General features: G+C 40.9%; 1 protein-coding gene across 10 annotated transcripts in view; it reads left to right on the forward strand.

Annotated features, from left to right (window-relative positions):
* The first annotated feature begins 12,175 nt into the window (after positions 1 to 12,175).
* CNTRL (centriolin) overlaps positions 12,176 to 22,186 on the forward strand; it is an 89,096-nt gene continuing 79,085 nt past the window's right edge. For 8 of the 10 annotated variants that reach the window (XM_081528577.1, XM_081528583.1, XM_081528603.1 and 5 more), the window contains exons 1-2: positions 12,176 to 12,293; positions 20,842 to 21,089. In XM_081528577.1, the coding sequence (XP_081384703.1) occupies positions 20,873 to 21,089 (217 nt within the window). In that variant the 5' untranslated portion in view covers positions 12,176 to 12,293; positions 20,842 to 20,872. Of the gene's footprint in view, positions 12,294 to 12,467; positions 12,500 to 20,841; positions 21,090 to 22,186 lie in introns of those variants that run through there. The other 2 variants (XM_081528594.1, XM_081528633.1) reach the window with 1 other exon arrangement.

A 22,186-nucleotide genomic window follows, 5' to 3' on the forward strand; every position in this document is an offset into this window, starting at 1 on the left:
GCAAGATCTTGGTTGAAACCAATCTTTGCTTATCTTCTCTCCTGCCCTGTCTTACTCCCCTCACCACTTACAAACTTCTCTTAAGAGAAGTCTCGCCATAAACCACTTGCAGAGAGTGTTTCCCAGTCTCAGGCTCTGCTTCTAGGAAACCATTCAAAATTTAATGAGCATGAAAGGGGACTATCTTCCTGGACTCTGTGTAGAAAGTCTTAGGTATGGAAATGGTTCTGAGGCTTCCCTATAGTGAGTCTGGTTTGAACTGTGCCCACAAGACTGGTACTGATCCACTTTGGATAGATCTGAAATCCCAAGACAGTCTTCCCAAGTGCTGGGGTGTTCCCAGGAACTCTACTCTGGGATTAGAAATGACCTATCAGTGACCAGGATATGGGTAAGGAGACTGTGAAGCTATTGTTGTCTTATTTTCCTCAAGGCTGCATTCAATTACCTAAACAGATTCATCCTGAGCTATAAGTTTTCAGATGTCATCAGGGTGGCTGGTGGTTAGGATGATGACCGTGTAGTTGCTCCTCCAGTCGTCTGTCTCCCTTTCTAGCTTACAGTCCTATGATGACAGGAACTGAATCTAACATATACAGTGGGGACACACACAGAACTTACCACAGCACCTAAGAGGTACTTAGCCACTTAACAAATTGTTGCTAAATGAATGAACAAATGAATGCATCATCAGGTGCGTCCAAGGAAGATGATGTTGAAAGGGCAGTTGAGGGCCAGATTGTATATGGCCATGAATGTCACAGTAAGGTGTGTAGAATGGAAATTAAGGACATTTTGAACTTGCTGCTCTGACAGTGAGGATGTAGCCATCTTTTTATGATGTGCTAGTATTCTTTATTTCGTGAAAAGAATAGACAGGTAGTACATGTGACACAAAGAATTAAGAAAATTGTTCTCTAAGGTAAAACACAAGCAGAAACTATTGAAAGTGTGACAGGTCAAACATTCATTCACAGCAGCATTTTAAAAAATGATCTACCATAAAAGCATAAGATTTTGATAGTGTTTGTTAAGTAGGAGTCTCATTGCTGTAAAGTGAGACTTCATCATTTTGTTGGTAATTGTAATAATAATGGAGTTGTATGTGTAGTGAATGAACATTCTCATGGAAGCGCTGTTGCAAGACCGTCTTCTAAACTGGGACCAGTAAGCTAATATTTGAACCACTGAGTCCTGAACCACATCAAGCAGGAACAATGATAAGACAATTACTAAGCAAAAGTATACTAAAAAGATTTAATGTAAAAGGATTTTTAGATTGCAACTGGTGCAACTGATAAGTCTGGCATCAATTCAGTCCAGAACATTTTCACACCGAGAGTCAGAAACACTCTCAACTCTGGTGAGAGTGACTGTAGCTGTATTTTAAGTTTTGGCCAGTTGGCTCTGTAACTGAAGCCATGCAAAGGGAAAATCATTTTATTTCAAGGTCTTATTTAATATAGGCCAACTCTTCTCACACAAGCTTCAAAATTTTGGCCACAAGAAGACAATGTGTGTTTCTTGTTTTGTATGCAGTCCCATGCATGGACTTAAACTATAACTAAGAAGAAATAAACACAGTGACAAAGATATGGAGCCAAAAGAGCTTCTGGTCAAATTTCACACTATTTTCAGTACTATTTACACAGTACTGAAATAGGCCACAAACATTTGTCATTCCCTAATACTGAGGAGGGAGATCCCCCTCCTCCCCGCCTGTGACAAATGAACAAAACTATGAAAATAACGAACAAAAAAATGATAACAACTGAGGTTATCTCAAACTTCCTCAATCATAGCACTACTGACATCTGAGGCTGGATTATGTATTGTAGCGGTTGCCCTGTGCACTGCAGGCTGTTTAGCAGCAGGCCCGATACCATGAGGTGTCAGTAGAACCTTCCCAGTCGTGAAAACAAAATGTCCCAGACATTACCAATGTCCCCTGGGCAAAATAACCCTTGGTTGAGAATCAGTGGATTGCTGCTGTATGGTTTAGTATTTAAAGGGAGAATGAGGAAAGTACTTAGGCTCCTATCAAAGATACAGAATTCAGCAGGCTCTTCACTTGAGCTGTTTGACTGTTTTAAGTTAACATTGCAAACTGTAATTCCCTCAGCTTCCCTTATAAAGGTATTACCTCAAATACCATCTCTCTAATGATGACTTCCAAATTGATATCTCCAGTGAGAAACTCTCCCTCTCAATGTTGGTTTGCTCCAGGGTTCTGGCCTTTTTTCTATCTTTTTCTACATACATTTACTGGCAGGCAATTTCATCTAATGGCATGGATTTCAATACCATCTCTGTACACCAGTATATCTAAATTTCATTCCCTGGAGCCCTCTTCTACCTGCCATACTCAAAACCTCCACTTGAATATCTACTGCCTTACTTAAAATCTCTACTTGGCAATCCAATTAGCATCTTAAATTTAATACATTCCAACTGAACTTCTAAAGATCTCCTCCACCACAACAGAGCAAACAATGAAAAATTGTCAGATGTCTGAAAAAAGCCTGTAACATAAATTTGTTAACATAAAGTTTCCCCCCAAAATTAAGGAGGGGAAAATCTTGGAGGAAATATAGCTTATACAAAGTGAAGAAGACTATTACCCTTTCCACAAAACAAACAAACAAGACGTAACATTCTTGTGAAGATATATTGCATCCATGAAGCAAGAATAGGATACTATTCAAAGGAACATTCAGAAACAAAATGAGCTCTTGGATATGAAAAACATGACAGCATAAACAAAAAACTTTGGAAGATAAAGTAGAGCAAATCTTCAAAGAAAAAAATTAAAGCAAAAAGACAAAGGGATGGTAAATAAGAGAAACAAGGATAAGATGATTAGAGGACCAGGCCAGAAGGGCTAGCATGAATAATGGGAGCTCCAGAAAGAAGGGACAGAAAAGAATGGATGGAACTTTCATCAATGAAATAATAAAAAAATTTAAGAACAGAAGGACATAGTTGTTAGATTAGAAAAACCTCCCAAGTGCCAAGCAGAAAGATGAATATATATTGATACCAAGGCACAGCATCTGAAACTTTTGAGACACTAAGGACAGAAAAATAGATCCTACTAGTTTCCAGAGAGAGAGAGAAGGAAAGAGGTGACATATAAAGGAGTAGGAGTTGAAAGGATTAGGAGTTAGATTAGGAGAAAGATTTGGGCTTTTCAGCATGGGAAGAAGAAGATAATGAAGTAATTATCTTCCAAGTTCTAAAGGAAAATTATTTCTAATGTAGAACTCTATATTCAACCAAACTATCCATCAACTGTAAGAACAAAGACATTTTTAAAAATGCAAGATTTAGAAAAAAATTTTTCCTTCTGTAACCCTATGCAAATGTGCCACTGAGAAAGAGTGGTAGAGAATGTGCTCTACCAAAATAAGAGAATAAACCAACAGAATAGAGATATGGGATACACGTAATAGAAGGTCCAGCGCAAGAGGGAGGCAAAAGGGTTTCTCAATAGGATAATGAAGGGAAAATCCTTGATGACAGCAGTATGCAAGATTTACAGAAAAACCCAAACACTTGGAGCAGCTGGGACTTCAAGGGACCTAGATTTATGTTGCTCTTATATCATTTTTCTAACTTGAGGTAAGGATGCCCACGTGAGCCTGACCTAGGTTCCTATTTGTATTTAGCTTGTTGTAATCACATTGTCTGCAGAAGGGCATGGCAACCCACTCCAGTATTCTTGCCTGGAAAATCCCATAGGCAGAGGCGCTTGGCGGGCTACAGTCCATAGGGGTTGCAAGAGTCGGACACGACTTAGCGACTAAACCACCACCACCACCACCAACCACATTCTGTTGAAATTCCTGCTTTTTGCTCCTGACCCACACTACTCCCTATCAGATGCCTAGTTGCTGTGATTTCTGTTCTTACTCACTATGTGGCCATGTACACTGACATCCTAAGAAGCAGTTCCTGTATACTTTCAAGAGATAAAACAAGGTTGTGATCCAGAAACTATTCACCTATCTACTTTAGGGATCCTAATAATGGCAATCTTGTCCTTTCCTTAAGCAGGCTTTCTACTTTTGGCTTTCTATTCAGTTATTCAAAGCTAAATATCATATTTGTTGTTGTTGTTAAGTCAGTAAGTCATGTCTGGCTCTTTTGCGACCCCATGGACTGTAGCTTGCCAGCCAGGCTCTTCTGTCCATGGGATTTCCCAGGCAAGAATACTGGAGTGGATTGTCATTTCCTTCTACAGGGGATCCTCCTGACCCAAGGACTGAATACATGTGTCCTGCATTGGCAGGCAGATTCTTTACCATTGAACCACCAGGGAAGTCCAAACATTATAATAATTAAGGACAAATATATACTTGGAAAAACTATAGAGAAAAGCAAGGAAATTATTAAAATAAAAGTCAGAATTATTAATATAAAAGTCATCTTCCTTTGGGAAAAAGGGTGGGAAATGATATAGGGGATGGGTACATTGGGGTTACAAGGAGAGCATTTCTTAATGTGGGTGGTAGATATGCAAGTATTCATTATGTTATTATTCTTTAAGCTGTATTTAAATTTTTATAACCTCTTCTATATATGTGGTAAATAATAAATGCCATGTAAAAGATTAAATAACACATTTTAAGAGTGATGAGTACTTTTTACAGAAAAATCAACTCTAAGTGGAAGGTAAACACAATATGTTCTACAAATGTTTATGTGCTCTCCTTTCTTTTGTCAGCTTCTTTAATAAACTTAAATTATATAAAGTAATAATAATAACAAATAATAACAAAACATATATGCAGGTAGTAAGTACTATAATAATAGCACAAAAATAGGGAAAGAGGAAATAAAGCTATTCCTGTGGAGTAACATTTCTATGTTTAACTGGCATTAGATTAGTACAAATATGAATGAGATTGTATAAGTTAAGATGTATATGGTAAGCCATAGAGTAATCATTAAAAAAAGAAGTTTTTTTTTTTAAAGTGTTAATTAAAATGCTAAAACTAGAAAATACTTAAATAGTCAAAACATTCATTTAAAGTAAAAGAAAGCTGAAGGAGGAATAGAGAAAGAAAAAAGAAATGAAACATAAAAAACAAAAAATAAAATGGCAGCTATAAATCAAGGTATATCAATTATAACAATAAAGAATAAATTAAATTGCACAATTAAAAGCTATAAACTGTCAGGCAAATAAAAAATAAGATTCAACTACATGCTATCTACAGGATATACAATTTTGGTTCAAAGATAAAAATAGGTTGAAAGTAAAAGGACGGGAAAAGATATATCATGTAAACAGCAACTATTAATATAAGAAAACTGGAGTGGCTATTCTATGTTAGACAGACATACATATATATAAAACAGACTTACATATATATATACCTGCCACCAGATCTCCAAAATATGTGAAGCAAAAATGGACAGTTGAAGGGAGAAACAAAAAATTTCAACAATAATAGTTTCAGTTATGGATAGAACAGCTCTGTAAAAGATCAACAAGGAAAAGGACTAGAACAACACCATAAATCAACTAGACCTGGTAGACAAACGTTTTATTCCAAAAGAACAGAATATACATTTTTCTCAAGTGCACATGAAACGGTCTCCAGGATAGATCATACGCTAGGCTATAAAACAAGCCTCAATTAGTATAAAAGGACTGAAAAAACATATTTTTCTGATCACAATTGAGCTAAATTAAACATTAATGACAAAATAAATTTGAGGAACTTCCAAATCTGTGAAAATTAAACAAAGTATTCCTAAAAAACACCAATGAGTCAAAGAAGAAATTACAAGGGAAACTAGAAAATAGTTTTAGAAGAATGACAATGAAACACACAACACACCAAAACATGGGACACAGCTAAAGCAGCACTTAGCAGAAGATCTTTTGCTGTAAATGCCTACATTATAAAGGGAACAGATCTCATATCAAAAACCTAATGTCCACTTTAAGACAGTGAGAAGAGTAAACCAATACAAAGCAAGCAGAAGGAAATAAATGGTAAGGATTAGAGTGGAAATTAATGAAATAAAGAGTGGAGCAACTCCCCTGGAGTCTAGTGGTTAATACTCCATGCTTCCTTCCACTGCAGGGGGTGTGGATTGGATCCCTGGTTGGGGAACTAAGATCCTGCATGCCAATTGGAAAAAAAAAAAAAAAAAGAAGAAGAAAAAAACAAGAAAGAAAAGAAAATTTCTTGAACTGAATAAAAATGAAAATGCAGCATATCAACTTGAATTATAACAAAAGAGTAGGAAAACAATAGAGAAAATCAACCTAACCAAAGCTGGTTCTTAGAAAAGATCAACAAAATTAACAAAGTTTAAGTTAAGCTCTTTATGAAAAAAAGAGAAGACTCAAATTGCTAAAATCACAAATGAAAGAGGAGACATTACTTCCAATATTCAATAAGTGGAAGGATTATAGGGGAATACTAAGGGAGCATCTCCTAAGATTTAGTTTGGTCTCTCTCACTTTATCCTTTAAACCTACCAGCTAGAACCTAAGTGTCACTCTAAGTGAAGGCCATCAAAGGCCTAATTACTAAGGAGGTCTTCAGAAATCATTATGAGAGAGAATTAGGAGGAATTCAAGTTCCTGTATTGAGTTACACAGAGCTGGGAAGACAATTCTGATAATAGCTGTCTGGCATTCTGACTTTCCTTGGGCTCAGCATCAATAGACTCATGCTTGAGTCCCATGAAACCCTAATAACAGCCTGGCTGAAAATGCTCAAATCTTCAAGGGGCATTAAGAGACAAGACCTCAGTGGTATGGTTTTAATTGGTTACAGTGGTGATCAGCAGTAACAATGACAAGACAGTCAATCATATATCCTAAAACTGGAAAAGGAAAAAAGAAAAAAAGACAAGGGCCAGGACCTCCTGGTTCAGGAGACTCCTCCCTCAGTGCAACAAAAGCACCCCAGCCATTAGGTACTTACTTACACCCCCAGCACATACCTCGTGCATTCTGGCAACAGAGCAGTGCCTTTGGTGGTCAAAACAGCGTGGCAGCCATGGAGATGGGCTGCTCAGATTTCCCATGAGTAATGAACTTGCCATCAGTTGCAAGGGGTAGATTCACTGATAGCCTCCAACTATTAATGCCTTCAAGCCCTACCTTAGCTTTTAAGCAGAGGCCACATTCTTTTCAGAAACCCTCAGTTCAGTTCAGTCACTCAGTCATGTCTGACTCTTTGTGACTCCATGGACTGCAGCACACCAGGCTTCCCTGTCCATCACAAACTCCCAGAGCTTGCTCAAACTCATGTCCATCGAGTCAGTGATGCTATCCAACCATCTCATCCTCTGTCATCCCCTTCTCCTCCTGCCTTCAACCTTTCCCAGCATCAGGGTCTTTTCCAATGAGTCAGTTCTTCGAATCAGGAGGCCAAAGTATTGCAGGTTCAACTTCAGCCTCAGTCCTTCCAATGAATATTCAGGACTGATTTCCTTTAGGATTGACGGGTTTGATCTCCTTGCAGTCCAAGGGACTCTTAAGAGTCTTCTCCAACACCACAGTTCAAAAGCATCAATTCTTCAGTGCTCAGCTTTCTTTATGGTCCAACTCTCACATCCATACATGACTACTGGAAAAACCATAGCTTTGACTAGACAGACCTTTGTCAGCAAAGTAATGTCTCTGCTTTTTAATATGCTGTCTAGGTTGGTCACAGCTTTTCTTCCAAGGAGCAAGTGTCTTTTAATTTCATGACTGCACTCACCATCTGCAGTGATTTTGGAGCCCAAGAAAATAAAGTCTGTCACTGTTTCCATTGTTTCCCCATATATTTGCCACGAGGGGACCAGATGTCATGATCTTAGGTTTTTTGTATGTTAAGTTTTAAGCCAGCTTGTTCACTCTCCTCTTTCACTTTCATCAAGGGGCTCTTTAGTTCTTCTTCGCTTTCTGCCATAAAGGTGGTGTCATCTGCATATCTGAGGTTATTGTTATTTATCCTAGCACTTGATTCCAGCTTGTGCTTCATCCAGCCTGGCATTTTGCATGACGCACTCTGCATATAAGTTAAATAAGTAGGGTGACAATATACAGCCTTGTACTGTACTTGTACCCCTTTCCCAATTTGGAACCAGTCCACGTCTGGTTCTAACTGTGGCTTCTTGACCTGCATACAGATTTCTCAGGAGGCAGGAAAGGTGGTCTGGTATTCCCATCTCTTAAAGAGTTTCCCACAGTTTGTTGTGATCCACACAGTTAAGGGCTTTAGCGTAGCCAATGAAGCAGAAGTAGATGTTTTTCTGGAACTCTCTTGCTTTTTTGATGATCCAATAGATGTTGGCAATTTGTTCTCTGGTTCCTTTGACTTTTCTAAATCCAGCTTGAATATCTAGAAGTTCTTGGTTCACATACTGTTGAAGCCTGGCTTGGAGAATTTTGAGCATTACTTTGCCAGCATGTGAGATGAGTGCAATTGTGTTATAGTTTGAACATTCTTTGGCATTCCTTTCTTTGGGATTGGAACGAAAACTGACCTTTTCCAGTCCTGTGGCCACTGCTGAGTTTTCCAAATTTGCTGGCATATTGAGTGCAGCACTTTCACAGCATCATCTTTTAGGATTTGAAATAGCTCAACTGGAATTCCATCACCTCCACTAGCTTTGTTCATAGTGATGCTTCCTAAGGCCCACTTGACTTCACATTCCAGGATGTCTGGCTCTAGGTGAGTGATCATACCATTGTGGTTATCTGGGTGATGAAGATCTTTTTTGTATAGTTCTTCTGTATATACTTGCCACTTCTTGTTAATATCTTCTGCTTCTCTTAGTCCATACCGTTTCTGTCCTTTATTGTGCCCATCTTTGCATGAAATGTTCCCATGGTATTTCTAATTTTCTTGAAGAGATTTTTAGTCTTTCCCATTGTATTGTTTTCCTCTATTTCTTTGCATTGATCACTGAGGCTTTCTTATCTCTCCTTGCGATTCTTTGGAACCTATCTGCATTCAGAGGGGTATATCTTTCATTTTCTCCTTTGCCTTTTGCTTCTCTTTTCATCTATTTGTAAGGCCTCTTCAGACAACCATTTTGCCTTTTTGCATTCTTTTTTTGGGGGTGGTCTTGATCACTGCCTCCTGTACAATGTCATCAACCTCTACCCATAGTTCTTCAGGCACTGTGCTTATCAGATCTAATCCCTTGAATCTATTTGTCACTGTAGGATTTGATTTAGTTCATACCTGAATGGTCTAGTGGTTTTCCCTACTTTCTTCAATTTAAATCTGAATTTTGCAATAAGGAGTTCATGATTTGAGCCACAGTCAGCTCCCAGTCTTGGTTTTACTGATTGTGTAGAGCTTCTCCATCTTTGGCTGCAAAGAATATAATCAATCTGATTTCAGTATTGACCATCTGGTGATGTCATGTGTAGATTCTTCTCTTGTGTTATTGGAAGAGGGTGTTTGCTATGACCAGTGCATTCTCTTGGCAAAACTCTGTTAGCCTTTGCCCTGCTTCAGCCAATGACTAAACACTAGAGCCTTACCATTTCTAAACTGTAAACTGAAGTTTAGCTAGATGATACAACTGAACCTGAGATTCCCTCTATTTCTTACTTTCCATAAATCTATTGAAAGGAATCTGGGCAAGTTTTATATGGACAATCAATCCTTTGGTTTGGGACACTGGTTATCATCTCTGGGGATTCATGTGATCTTAGCCTTTTAGTTCATGAATTACTCAGGGTTTTAGCTTTGTGCAATCTTGTTATTTCCCTAGAAGCTATTCTAATAAATAAGAGGAAATGCTTTAATATTAAATGATATTACTATGAAACTTCAAGGTTGAAGAATTTCTTCTGGGTACTATACAAAATTGACGCTTTTGAACTGTGGTGGTGGAGACGACTCTTGAGAGTCCCTTGGACTGCAAGGAGATTTAACCAGTCCATCCTAAAGGAGATCAGTCCTGAGTGTTCATTGGAAGGACTGATGTTGAAGCTGAAACTCCAATACTTTGGCCACCTGATGCAAAGAACTGAGTCATTCGAAAAGACCCTGATGTTGGAAAAGACTGAAGGCGGGAGGAGAAGGGGATGACAGAGGATGAGATGGCTGGATGTCATCACTGACTCAATGGACATGAGTTTGAGTAAACTCCGGGAGTTGGTGATGGACAGGGAGGCATGGTGCGCTGCAGTTCACGGGGTCAGAAAGAGTCAGACGTGACTGACTGACCATTCTCTGGATTTTGTGTATATTTTCGACAGCTACTTATTAGATTGATAATGAACTACACCAGCACACCATGATTTGATAATGGATCCTACCTGAATATCATTACAGACTTTAAGGGGTATAGCAGTAAGGTGACACAATAAATCTAATTCTCTGTTGGAAAAGAGAAAAAAAAAAACACCAAGTGTCAGAATAAAACAACAAAAAATAATAGAACTGAAAGTCAGCAATGTACACATTCCAAACTAATAAATATCATCTGAGCTTAGAATTTAAAAGGATAGATCTTCCTTTCAATTTAAAATGTGGGGCTTTTCACGAAGTTCGACTTTTCTAGAGCTCAGAGGGTCTCCTGTGTTGCTTAAATACTAGTGGAGAAGAGAGAAGCATCATTCACTTAAATGTGAATGTGAATGGCGCCCCCTGTTGAAAACTACCTGAACTTCCGATTCCTGAATCCATCTCTGCCTTTCAGAAAAATTGCAAGTGCTTAAGATGATTCATAGTAAGGCCCCTCTTCTTGCTTTAGCTTCTGCACTCCAGATTTTTGGCTGCCATCCTGATCTATTTAACATCAGCTCATTGCCAAGCTCCTTCTCCCCATTCCTCCTGGGGTTTGCACAAGTTGCTCCCTTTGCCAAGCAAATTTCCCCCCATTTCCATACTCCTTGACTAAGTTCTTTGCTTCTTCCAAGACTTAAGGATGAGGCATCATTTCCTCCGGGAAACCTTTGCCTAATACTAAAGTAACTAAAATATACTGAGAACTTATTACAGGACATAAGAAAGAACTTAGAACTCTTTCACATGCACTAACTTTTATAACTATCAGGAAGTGGGTAGGATTATCCTGTTTCATAGAGGAGGAAACTGAGGCACAGAAAGAGGACATTCTTAACAGTGTTACACAGATGGGCCGCGAACTCTGAAGAAAGTAAGGAACTGACTATGGAAAACTGGTAAGAACAAGGGATTCGAGGTCACAAGGAAAGGAATTGTGCTAGGAGGGAGTCTTCCAAGCGGGCTGTTAAGATTGGAGAATTGTGGTAGAGGAGAGGTAGTGGCTGCTTTGGTGGTTTTTGGGGATGGTGCAACCTCTGATGGTGATACTGTCCAGGGTACCAGCCGGGAAATGGGAAGCTGGAATGGAGGAACGGTGTCCTTATAGACTACCTTTTTTAAAAGAATTCACTGTATTTCCCTAGCATTCAGCAAAGTGCTAAATCCTTTTAAACTATGTGTTAAAAGTATGTGGTGAAATGCAGCCCTTTCAGGCAGGCCACAGCCGAAATTTCTTCAACTGCTTCTTGCTTTGGCTTCCCTGTCACAACCTGACGACTATTCTCAGCCAGGGCTCCCAGGCTGCTCTCATTCCCTTAACGTCGGATGCATCTGGAGCCTAAACTGCGTTCCTTCAGAGGTTCATCCGGAGAAGGCAATGGCACCCCACTCCAGTACTCTTGCCTGTAAAATCCCACGGACGGAGGAGCCTGGTAGGCTGAAAGTCCATGCACAGAGTCGGACACGACTGAAGCGACTTAGCAGCAGCAGAGGTTCATCTACGTCTGGCCTGTCTGGTCCCTGAAGAAGAGAATTCGCCTCAGAAACGGGCCGTGCGAAGGAGGAGCGTGCGGCGAGGCACACTAGTTCAAAGCCAGAGGGCCAGCAATGGAAATGCGGAGGCTTGGTGACAGCGCTACACCGGTCTCTCAGGTCGTCCTCAGGCCCAGCCCCAGCGGAGCGTGTCACGGACTGGGCATGAGGAGTCGGCCGCTTCGCCTCAGAAAAAAGAGCGGGGCCTCCCGCCGCCCGCAGCAGGAAGTCTCGCCTCGCGCGGGCTCCCGCGGGCTCCCACGCGCCTTTGCGCGCCCGCGGCCTTGGCATATTAAGTGGCGGGAAGCCTGGTCCCGCCCCCAAGCTCCGGGGAGGGGCGTGACCGCTGCAGGCTCCGCCCACGCGGCGCGCACGGCCCCACGGCAACCGGCACAACACAACAAAATGGCTGCCGCGCCGCTGGGCGCCTGAAGGGAGCCACAGGCACCTCTCCGCCCGGCCTCGTCCGGCGGGCTTGCTCGGCCCCGCTCCTTCGTGGTGAGTGCCAGACCTGGTCTAGGCCGTTCTCCGGCCTCCAGGCGGAGCGGGTGGGGACCAGCGGCGAAGGCGGGAAGGCCTGGACCCAGCGAGGGATGGATTCGGGGCGGGGGCGTGTGCCTGGGAATTGGGATTGGATGGGAAGGAGGGAGGGCCCGGAACCGGCGTGGGGCGGGGGAGGAGGCTGGAGGAGGTGCGGATGAGAGGTGAGGTCACGGGTGGGGGCTTTGGGATGAAGGGCCGGAGTGTGGGAGGTGTGGAGGCGGGGGTTCCCGCTGCCGAGCGGAGGAGGGAGGAGGTGTGCCGGGTGTCTGCGGGGAATGACTCGGATACAGGACGGTTTGGGTGCCCTGACGGGCGTCCTGAAATCGAGCGGAATACAGTACATGGAGGAAAAGGAGTTAGGATATGGGGAAGAAACGTTTAAAGAAAGGGAAGAGCAAATACTTTGTCGTATAACGGTTAACGGACAGATGCATTTTCAAGTCAAAGCTTGGCTTCACGTCTTGATTCTGCCGCCTGTGCTACTGACCGTCTGCGAGATTTGGGCTTGGTCCTTAACCTTCCTGAGCAAATGTTTTCTCGTTTGTAAAAATACTCGCTAATTACTTTTGAGTGTACCTTGTGTGCCAGATTCAGTTCTACGTCCTTTAGTCCTTCACATTAACTGATTTAGAATTTAAAATAATTTGAACGAGGTCATCATTCCCATCTCAAAAGTGATGAAACTGGGGGTCAGAGAGGTTAAATAATTTGCCTGTGTCACACAGAAAGTGGAAAATTAACATTTGAACTCAGACTTAGTTGTAGAACCCAAGCTCTTAATTCTTAATGATACATTGTCACTTATAAATGAGGTTAATAATTATCATAATATACATTATCTGCGAGAATTTGTTTGGTAATGTCTTTAGAGTGCCTAGCACAGTCCTTTCTTCACTCATTCTACAAATATTTATTGTGCACCAAACAATACAGCCCCTGCTGTCTTGTAGCCTAAACTCTAGAAGGAGAAACAAGCAATAATCAAGTTGTTTCACAAATAATCATTTAATTCTAATTTTAAGGTGTTGTGAAGGATGCTATTTGGGGCAGAGACCTGATACTGTTGTGTGTTTTGAGTGTGGGGGCCCTGCCTTCTCAGCCCTGTATTCCTAGAGCCTAGCACAGTTCTTGGTGCCTTAAAGTTGCGGAATAAAATTGAATGACTGAAAAAAAATAAATTAATGGAAAGGTTTGGGAAGCTTATTTTTCCCCCATACCTGAGTAGCATGGAGAGCGATGTGAGAGGAGAGCTCAGGATGTTGATAGGATACAGAGGGACACAGATGTTAGGGTGTTAGAAGGGAGAGGCAAGTAGGTAGCCAGCTGGGTTGAGATGAAGTGGAACGGGTGAGTATTTTGTTCGAAGAGGGGATAATTAGAAGCCAGAGTATTTAAATGAATTAGGATGTCAGAATATTTGCTGTTATGAGCAGTTTGGGAAATCAGGATGAATACAGAAATGTGGAGGGAGCGCACTGGAAAGAACTGTAGAGAAATGGAGGAGACGAGTACAGTGTTAGGGAAGAGAATTTGTGGGAGAACTTGGCAATCAGAATGGGATGAAGGGTGGGAGGCAAAGGTTGATGAGCACAGGATGGGAGAATTGCTGTTGGTGAGGAATAGGAGTCAGGATAGTTGAAAGGACTAGTTGGAGAATAAGAGTGTTTAAATGGGTCAGAGGGTATAGGATGAAGTCGAGATATAGGGAAAGTACTGAGATGTGTACTCAGTACATAGATGGATCAGATCATGAACTCCTTATTGCCAAATTCAGACTGAAATTTAAGAAAGTGGAGAAAACCACTAGACCATTCAGGTATGACCTAAATCAAATCCCTTATGACCATACAGTAGAAGTGAGAAATAGATTTAAAGGACTAGATCTGGTAGACAGAATGCCTGATGAACTATGGATGGAGGTTCATGACATTGTACAGGAGACAGGAATCAAGACCATCTTTTTCTTTTTCTTTTAAATTAAGACCATCTTTTTCTTAAAAGAGATGCAAAAAAGCAAAACGGCTGTCTGAGGCCTTACAAATAGCCGTGAAAAGACGGGAAGCGAAAAGCAAAGGAGAAAAGGAAAGATATACCCATTTGAATGCAGAGTTCCAAAGAATAGCAAGAAAGCCTTCCTCAGTGATCAATGCAAAGAAATAGAGGAAAACAATAGAATGGGAAAGACTAGAGATCTTTTCAAGAAAATTAGAGATACCAAGGGAACATTTCATGCAAAGATGGGCTCAATAAAGGACAGAAATGGTAGGGACCTAACAGAAGCAGAAGATATGAAGAAGAGGTGGCAAGAATACACAGAAGAATTGTACAAAAAAGTTCTTCACCACCCAGACAGTCACAATGGTGTGATCACTTACCTAGAGCCAGACATCCTGGAATGTGAAGTCAAGTGGGCCTTAGGAAGCATTACTACAAACAAAGCTAGTGGAGGTGATGGAATTCCAGTTGAGCTATTTCAAATCCTGAAAGATGATGCTGTGAAAATGCTGCACTCAATATGCCAGCAAATCTGGAAAACTCAGCAGTGGCCAAAGGACTGGAAAAGGTCAGTTTTCATTCCAATCCCAAAGAAAGGCAATGCCAAAGAATGCTCAAACTACCACACAATTGCACTCATCTCACACGCTAGTAAAGTAAAGCTCAAAATTCTCCAAGCCAGGCTTCAGCAATACGTGAACCATGAACTTCCAGATGTTCAAGCTGGTTTTAGAAAACGCAGAGGAACCACAGATCAAATTGCCAACATCCAATGGATCATCGAAAAAGCAAGAGAGTACCATAAAAACGTCTGTCTCTGCTTTATTGACTATGCCAAAGCCTTTGACTGTGTGGATCACAATAAACTGTGGAAAATTCTGAAAGAGATGGGAAAGCAGACCACCTGACCTGCCTCTTGAGAAACCTTTATGCAGGTCAGGAAGCAACAGTTAGAACTGGACATGGAACAACAGACTGGTTCCAAATAGGAAAAGGAGTACGTCAAGGCTGTATATTATCACCCTGCTTATTTAACTTCTACGCAGAGTACATCATGAGAAACGCTGGGCTGGAGGAAGCACAAGCTGGAATCAAGATTGCCGGGAAAAATATCAATAACCTCAGATATGCAGATGACACCACCCTTATGGCAGAAAGTGAAGAACTACAGAGCCTCTTGATGAAAGAGGAGAGTGAAAAAGCTGGCTTAAAGCTCAACGTTCAGAAAACTAAGATCATGGGATCCGGTCCCATCACTTCATGGGAAATAGATGGGGAAACAGTAGCTGACTTTACTTTTCTGGGCTCCAAAATCACTGCTGATGGTGACTGCAGCCATGAAATTAAAAGACGCTCACTCCTTGGAAGGAAAGTTACGACCAACCTAGACAGCATATTAGAAAGCAGAGACATTGCTTTGCCAACAAAGATCCGTCTAGTCAAGGCTATGGTTTTTCCAGTGGTCGTGTATGGATGTGAGAGTTGGACTATAAGGAAAGCTGAGCACCGAAGAATTGATGCTTTTGAACTGTGGTGTTGGAGAAGACTCTTGAGAGTCCCTTGGACCTCAAGGAGATCCAACCAGTCCATCCTAAAGGAGATCAGTCCTGGGTGTTCATTGGAAGGACTGGTGGTGTAGCTGAAACTCCAACACTTTGGCCACCTGATGTGAAGAATTGACTCACTGGAAAAGACCCTGATGCTGGGAAAGATTGAGGGCAGGAGGAGAAGGGGACGGCAGAGGATGAGATGGCTGGATGGCATCACTGACTCGATGGACATGGGTTTGGGTGGACTTCAGGAGTTGGTGATGGACAGGGAGGCCTGGCATGCTGCAGTTCATGGGGTCACAAAGAGTTGGACACAACTGAGCGATTGAACTGAACTGAACTGAGATGTGATTAAAGTGCTAAGGGGTGGCATGGAGAGGGATATGGAGGTCAAGAAATGGGGATGGATATTTGCTTATTGGAGTGCCTTGGAAGAGAGATGGAAGGTTTGGGAATTATTGATGTCTGCCTCATTTGGAAAAGATCAGAGATGCTGGAATCTTAGGAAAGGCTGGATAGAGGTGAAGGTGTAGACTCTACTAAGCTGTGGTGGAGGGGATTGTTAGATCAAGGCAGGTCTCTGAGTCTGAGAAAGACAGGATGCTCAATCATATGGTTTTGATTATCACGTCATTCCAGTGGCTTTCTTTTATTCTGCAGGCTTACCTTCTAGGTTTTCAAAATGTGTCTCCAGCTCTGGACTTGTTTTGCTTGTTTTGATTTCAGTTTATCCTGCCCCTTCACACACACTAGCCCTTCCTCTCATCTCTGTCTTCTCTTTTCTATTGCTCGGTCTGTCTATTGTTTATATAATTGCAAACTACAGCCTTGGTCAAGCAACATCGCTATCTCTCTCTTAAAATCGTGGTTCAAGGTTTTACTACTGCCAGGTGTCCTTTCTCAAGCACAGTAAATCCCTAAGCCCATTTTACTGAGTTAGCTATTCTGTGAGATCATATGTCCAGGCTTTCCAGGAGCTATGGCAACCCAGGGAGGGGGTCTGGGAATGCACTGTGACTTCAGAACCATCATTTAATCTTTCAGGTTACAATTCATTGAAGGAAGGAGTTGATTTTGATTTCTGGAGTCGATTCTAATACATTTATTTAAGTAAGGCAGAATTTTTCTAATCAAGAGCGATCTCATGATATTCTAGTGACGCCCAAAGAGTCTTGGTCATTAGGATGTTGTGAGAGGAATTCAGGATGGTTCAGTGTTTTAAGAAGTTAGAGATAAGACTAAGGTGCAGGGTACAAAATAATTGCATTGAATAAAAATGTAGGATGTATGTGCATTTTTAAACTGAGAAACTAAAAATGTGTATAAAGCATATCTCTGTAGCATGTAGCATACAGTCATTCTAATTTTATAATTTTCTATCATGCTGTGAGATAAAGACATACAGAAGTGGGAACTGGGCCCTGTACCGCTCCTCTTTTATTTTTTAAGTCCCTTGCCCTTATGAAAACTGTATTTAATTCAGGAATGAATAAAATTGTGTTATTAAAGCACATGCCTCTTAGCTCTTTTCAAGCTTGTGCTGCTGCTGCTGCTAAGTCTCGTCAGTCGTGTCCGACTCTGTGCGACCCCATAGACAGCAGCCCACCAGGCTTCTCTGTCCCTGGGATTCCCCAGGCAAGAATACTGGAGTGGGTTGCCGTTTCCTCCTCCAGTGCATGAAAGTGAAAAGTGAAAGTGAAGTCGCTCAGTCGTGTCCGACTGTTTGCGACCCCATGGGCTGCAGCCTACCAGGCTCCTCCGTCCGTGGGGTTTCCCAGGCAAGAGTACTGGAGCGGGGTGCCATTGCCTTCTCCATTCAAGCTTGAGTATACTGTTGTTTAGAAAGAGAGCACCAGTGCAATCTAACACAGAATGAGGCGTATTACTAAGAGACTTTTTGCCTTGGCAGAATGTTAAGATAGAAATTGTTTGCCACACTTGTGAAATTAGGTCCTAAAGCTTTGTGGTTAAGACATCAATAGCAGTTGTGTGAATTGAGGAAAGCTTTTCTGACCTTTGTGGATGATTTGACATGAAGAAACGAAAGAGAAAGTAAAGACATAGATTTGCAGTTTAAAGTGATCTGCATTTTTGGAACAAGGCTGTTGGCCTTGTTGTACTGTATACCTGTGAAATAATAATAACTTTAAAAAAAAATTTAGCAGGTTTTTGTTACCTTCAAACTAATCCCTTAAGATGCTAGCTCATGAGTTCAGTGATGCTTTTGTTGTGTTAAATTTTCTATTTTTCCTTCAAAAAAATTAAAATGTTTTAAAAAGCTACCATTTATTTTTATTTCTTTTCCTTCCTTTCTGTTTTTATTTTATTATTTTTTTTGGCCATGCCTCACACAGCCTGTGGGACCTAAGTTCCCTGACCAGGGATCGAACCCACAGCCCCTGAATTGGAAGCATGGAAACTTAACCACTGGACAGCTGGGAGAGTCCCTGGCATTAGGATTTGAGCTATCCAAAAACTTTGGGCTGCAAATTACTTTTCTAAGAAATAGTTTGTGTTTTGTCTTCACATTTTAGGGCTTCCCTGGTGGCTCAGTTGGTAACGAATCTGCCTGCACTTCAGGAGACCCAGGTTCAGCCCCTGGGTTAGGAAGATCCTCTAGATAAGGGAATTGCTACCCACTCCAGTATTCTTGCTTGGAGAATCCCATGGACAAAGGAGTCTGGTGGGCTGCAGTCCATGGGGTTGCAAAGAGTTGGACACAACTGAGTGACTAACATGTACATATACACACACTTCACATTTTCAGTAGTGAGAGTACAGGAGATTATGAATATTGAGCAAAGTAGAATCATTGTTAATGCAGCTTGTTCAAGACCTATACATCTTATAACATTTTTTGGTGTAAAAGTTTGGCAGATTTGTAATTTTTACAGTGTACTTATAAGAGCAGTTGTATATCATGAAAATCTTTTTTGCATAAACCTAGCTTGTAAGTTAGGACTCTTGTTATTGAGGACTGATAACTGCTCATGGAGATAGCCTTTTGTTGAAGTATTGAATAGCATTTTATTGTGTCTAGGTTCTTTATGAATAATTTATTCAATAAATAGTAATTATCTACCATCTTCTAGGCTCTGTTCTTAGCCTGGAATACATCAGTGAATAATATCACTACTTTCATGGAACTTAAATTCTACTAGATTAATTGTGTGATTTGAGTTACAAGTTAATTTGAGAGAAGAACTGATTCTCATCATTACTCCAGCTAGCATTCTGTCTGAATTTGGACTTTTAACTAATACCATTGGATTTGGCAGTGATTTCTTGCATATGACATCAAAGGCACATGCGGCAAAAGGAAAAATAGACCAGTTGGATTTCTTTAAAAATTTTAAATGAGTATCAAATGACAGTACCACAGGGACCTCCCTGATGGCTCAGACATAAAGAACCGCCTGCCAGTGCAGGAGACATGGGTTTGATCCCTGGGCCAGGAAGATCCCACATGCCACAGAGCAACTAAGCCCATGTGCCTCAACTACCAAGCCTGTGCTCTAGAGCAGAGGAGGCCCAGTGACTGAAGCCAGAGCACCCTAGAGCCCATGCTTCGCAACAAGAGAAGCCACCACAATGAGAAGCCCTCACACTGCAACTAGAGAAAAGCCCAAGCAGCAACGAAGACCCAGCACACTAAAAAGAAACAGGTTTTTTTTTTTTTTTAAGACAATATGAATAGTAGAAAGGAAACCACAGGGTGGGAGAAAACTTCTGCAAATTATTTATTTGACTAAACATCCAGACTGTATAGTGAGAACTCCTGAAAAGTTTAAAAAAAAGAAAAGACCAAAGGCAAACATTTGCAACACCAGAAATTAGATATAGAGGTCTGTGTGGCTGCAGCTCACAGAGTCTAGGAAACTAGTGACAGATGTGAGGCTGGAGAGACAGGGCCATATCATGGGGGATCTCATAGGTCATGATAAATATTTTGTTTATTACAGACACATAGATTAACTTTTTAAATAGATCACTCTGGCCACAATGTAGTGATGGAAGAGGAAGGGAAGAGAGCTTGTAGACAAATCAGTTAGAAGCTCTTTTAGTAGTTTGATGAGTGTGTGGATTAGAGTAGACGAGAGGGGAGATGGAAAGAAGGGGACTAATTTGAGAGATACTTAGGAAGTAGAATTGACAAAACTTGGTAATTGGTTGGTTATGGGAGAAAGGAAGTGACTCAGTTTCTGGCTTATTCCCAAGAGCACTGTCCACTAGTTAGGGAACGCTGGGGGAGGAACAGGATGGGAAGAAAACGAGGGAGCGATGAGGGGGATGATAAGTTCAATCTGGACATGTTGATTCAGGATGCCAAAGAGATGTCAGGTGTCTGGACTCGGAGAAGAGTTGGATTGAAAATATAAATATCAGCACAAAGGTGGCATCGGGAACCATGGGTGTACATTAGATTGTCTCTAAGTTTAGAGAGAGATCAGAGGAGACCTGAGGAGCTCTGACATTTAAAGAGTGAATTAAAGAGCCTTGGCCAGGAAAGGAGGCTGAGGAGTGGCCAGAAAGATGGGAGGAGAGTGTGCTGTCGCAGAAGCCAGCAGAAGAAGCTTGCAGGAAGGAGAGAGTGCTGATCAGTGTGAAGTACTGCTGGCTATCAGGTGTCTCCAGCTTTATGCATTCTAGAACCCTTTGTAAGTAGAAGAGGCACTGTGACTAGTTTGGTTCAATAAACTGAGAACCAAAATGACAGATAAGGCTTCTGGCTGGAGTACATGTCAGTACAAGACCCTCTGGAGGTCTCTTTTCCCTCTGGTAAGGTAATCAGCAATGTCTGAAATAGTGTCTGCTTCCATCAGCTTGGAGTAGTGTGGGTTCTAGCATCTATAACTTCTGAATTTAAAACTTTGTAGTCTTGAAAATTCTAGAAATAGACTAATAGTTTTGATAGCTCTAAAAATTAACCATGTTAAATATACTGGAAACTCTTACAGGTTTTGATGGATACCTGGCTTTATTCTTGCAATGAAGAAAGGTCCTCAGCAAAAAATTTCCAAAGCAAAGATGTCACCGTCATCTCACTCTCATAGTCCATCATCTCTTACGTCCAATATGAGATCTAGGTCACTTTCACCCTTAAACGGATCTGAGACGCTGCCTTTTCATTCTGGAGGACAGTGGTATGAGCAAGTTGAGTTTATAGGTGAAAACACTATGCTTTTGGACTGCCACGACCAGAAAGGTAAATGCTTTTTAATCTGCAAACTTCAAATACTCTTTTAAGTACAGATGGAAAATACTGAACTTACATTTTTGGTCCAAATATAACATGTATCCATCCTACTAGTAACTTGACCCATTGTTTTTGACAGAAATTGTCTAAGGACAGTGAAGGATGGAGGCTTCTGGTTGAGGGTGAAGACTTCTGAAAGGGTTAGGAGAAGGGAGTTTGCGGAAAGAGGAAGTTTTATTTCCTGTGGTAGGACAGTGCGTTAAAGTTCATATGCCAGTTTACCATCATCCTTGGTTGAGGGGAAGGCATATCTGGTCACTTCAGAATGGAGTGCCTTAATTCAGTATAAGCCTGTTGTCCACCCCTGGGCTGTTCCAGTCTGCTTATAGGCAAGCTGCCAATCTGTGAATGGACTGATTCTCACATCAGGGACATACATATGAATGTTCCACCAAGATTTTTATTTTTCTCTTAAAAGCATTCCATCAGTCTAGGAATCTGTTTTCAAAAATGGGTTCTTTTTTTAAGAAATTTACTTACTGTGATTAAATACAAAGAAAACTTTTTTGTGATTTCTTTGCTATGTCATGAACTCATGGTCGTCAAATTCTATTGATGAATACTGATCAGTGTTTGTTAATAAACATTATCAGCATTGGGTTTGGACTGTACCCTTGCTGTCCACTGGCACACTGTTATTTCTAATTTGATTAACACTTTAGAATATTTTCTTCTTTAGATTGGGTCAAATTTTAAAAATTATTTTATTTTGAACCAAAATAAAGGTAATATTAACTTATTATAAGTAATCATGGGGAAACTTTGGCTGACAGCCTGGATCTGAACCAAGGATTAATTATCTTTGATTTGTAAAGAACCAAGAGACAATTTTCTTTTTATGGATGCTTTTGTAGAATTTAACATGGCTTTTTAAAAATAATTTTTTTAATTGGAGTATAGTTGATTTACAGTGTTGTGTTAGTTTCACATGTGCAGCAAAGTGAATCAGTTATTCATATACATATGTACATTCTTTTTTAGGTTCTTTTCCATGTAGGCTGTTACAGAATATTGAGTAGAGTTCCCTGTGCTGTACTAACATGGCT

This window comes from Giraffa tippelskirchi, chromosome 1 (genome assembly GCF_054371585.1).
Source record: "Giraffa tippelskirchi isolate mGirTip1 chromosome 1, T2T-mGirTip1v1.2.pri, whole genome shotgun sequence".
Taxonomy (NCBI): Eukaryota; Metazoa; Chordata; class Mammalia; order Artiodactyla; family Giraffidae; genus Giraffa; species Giraffa tippelskirchi.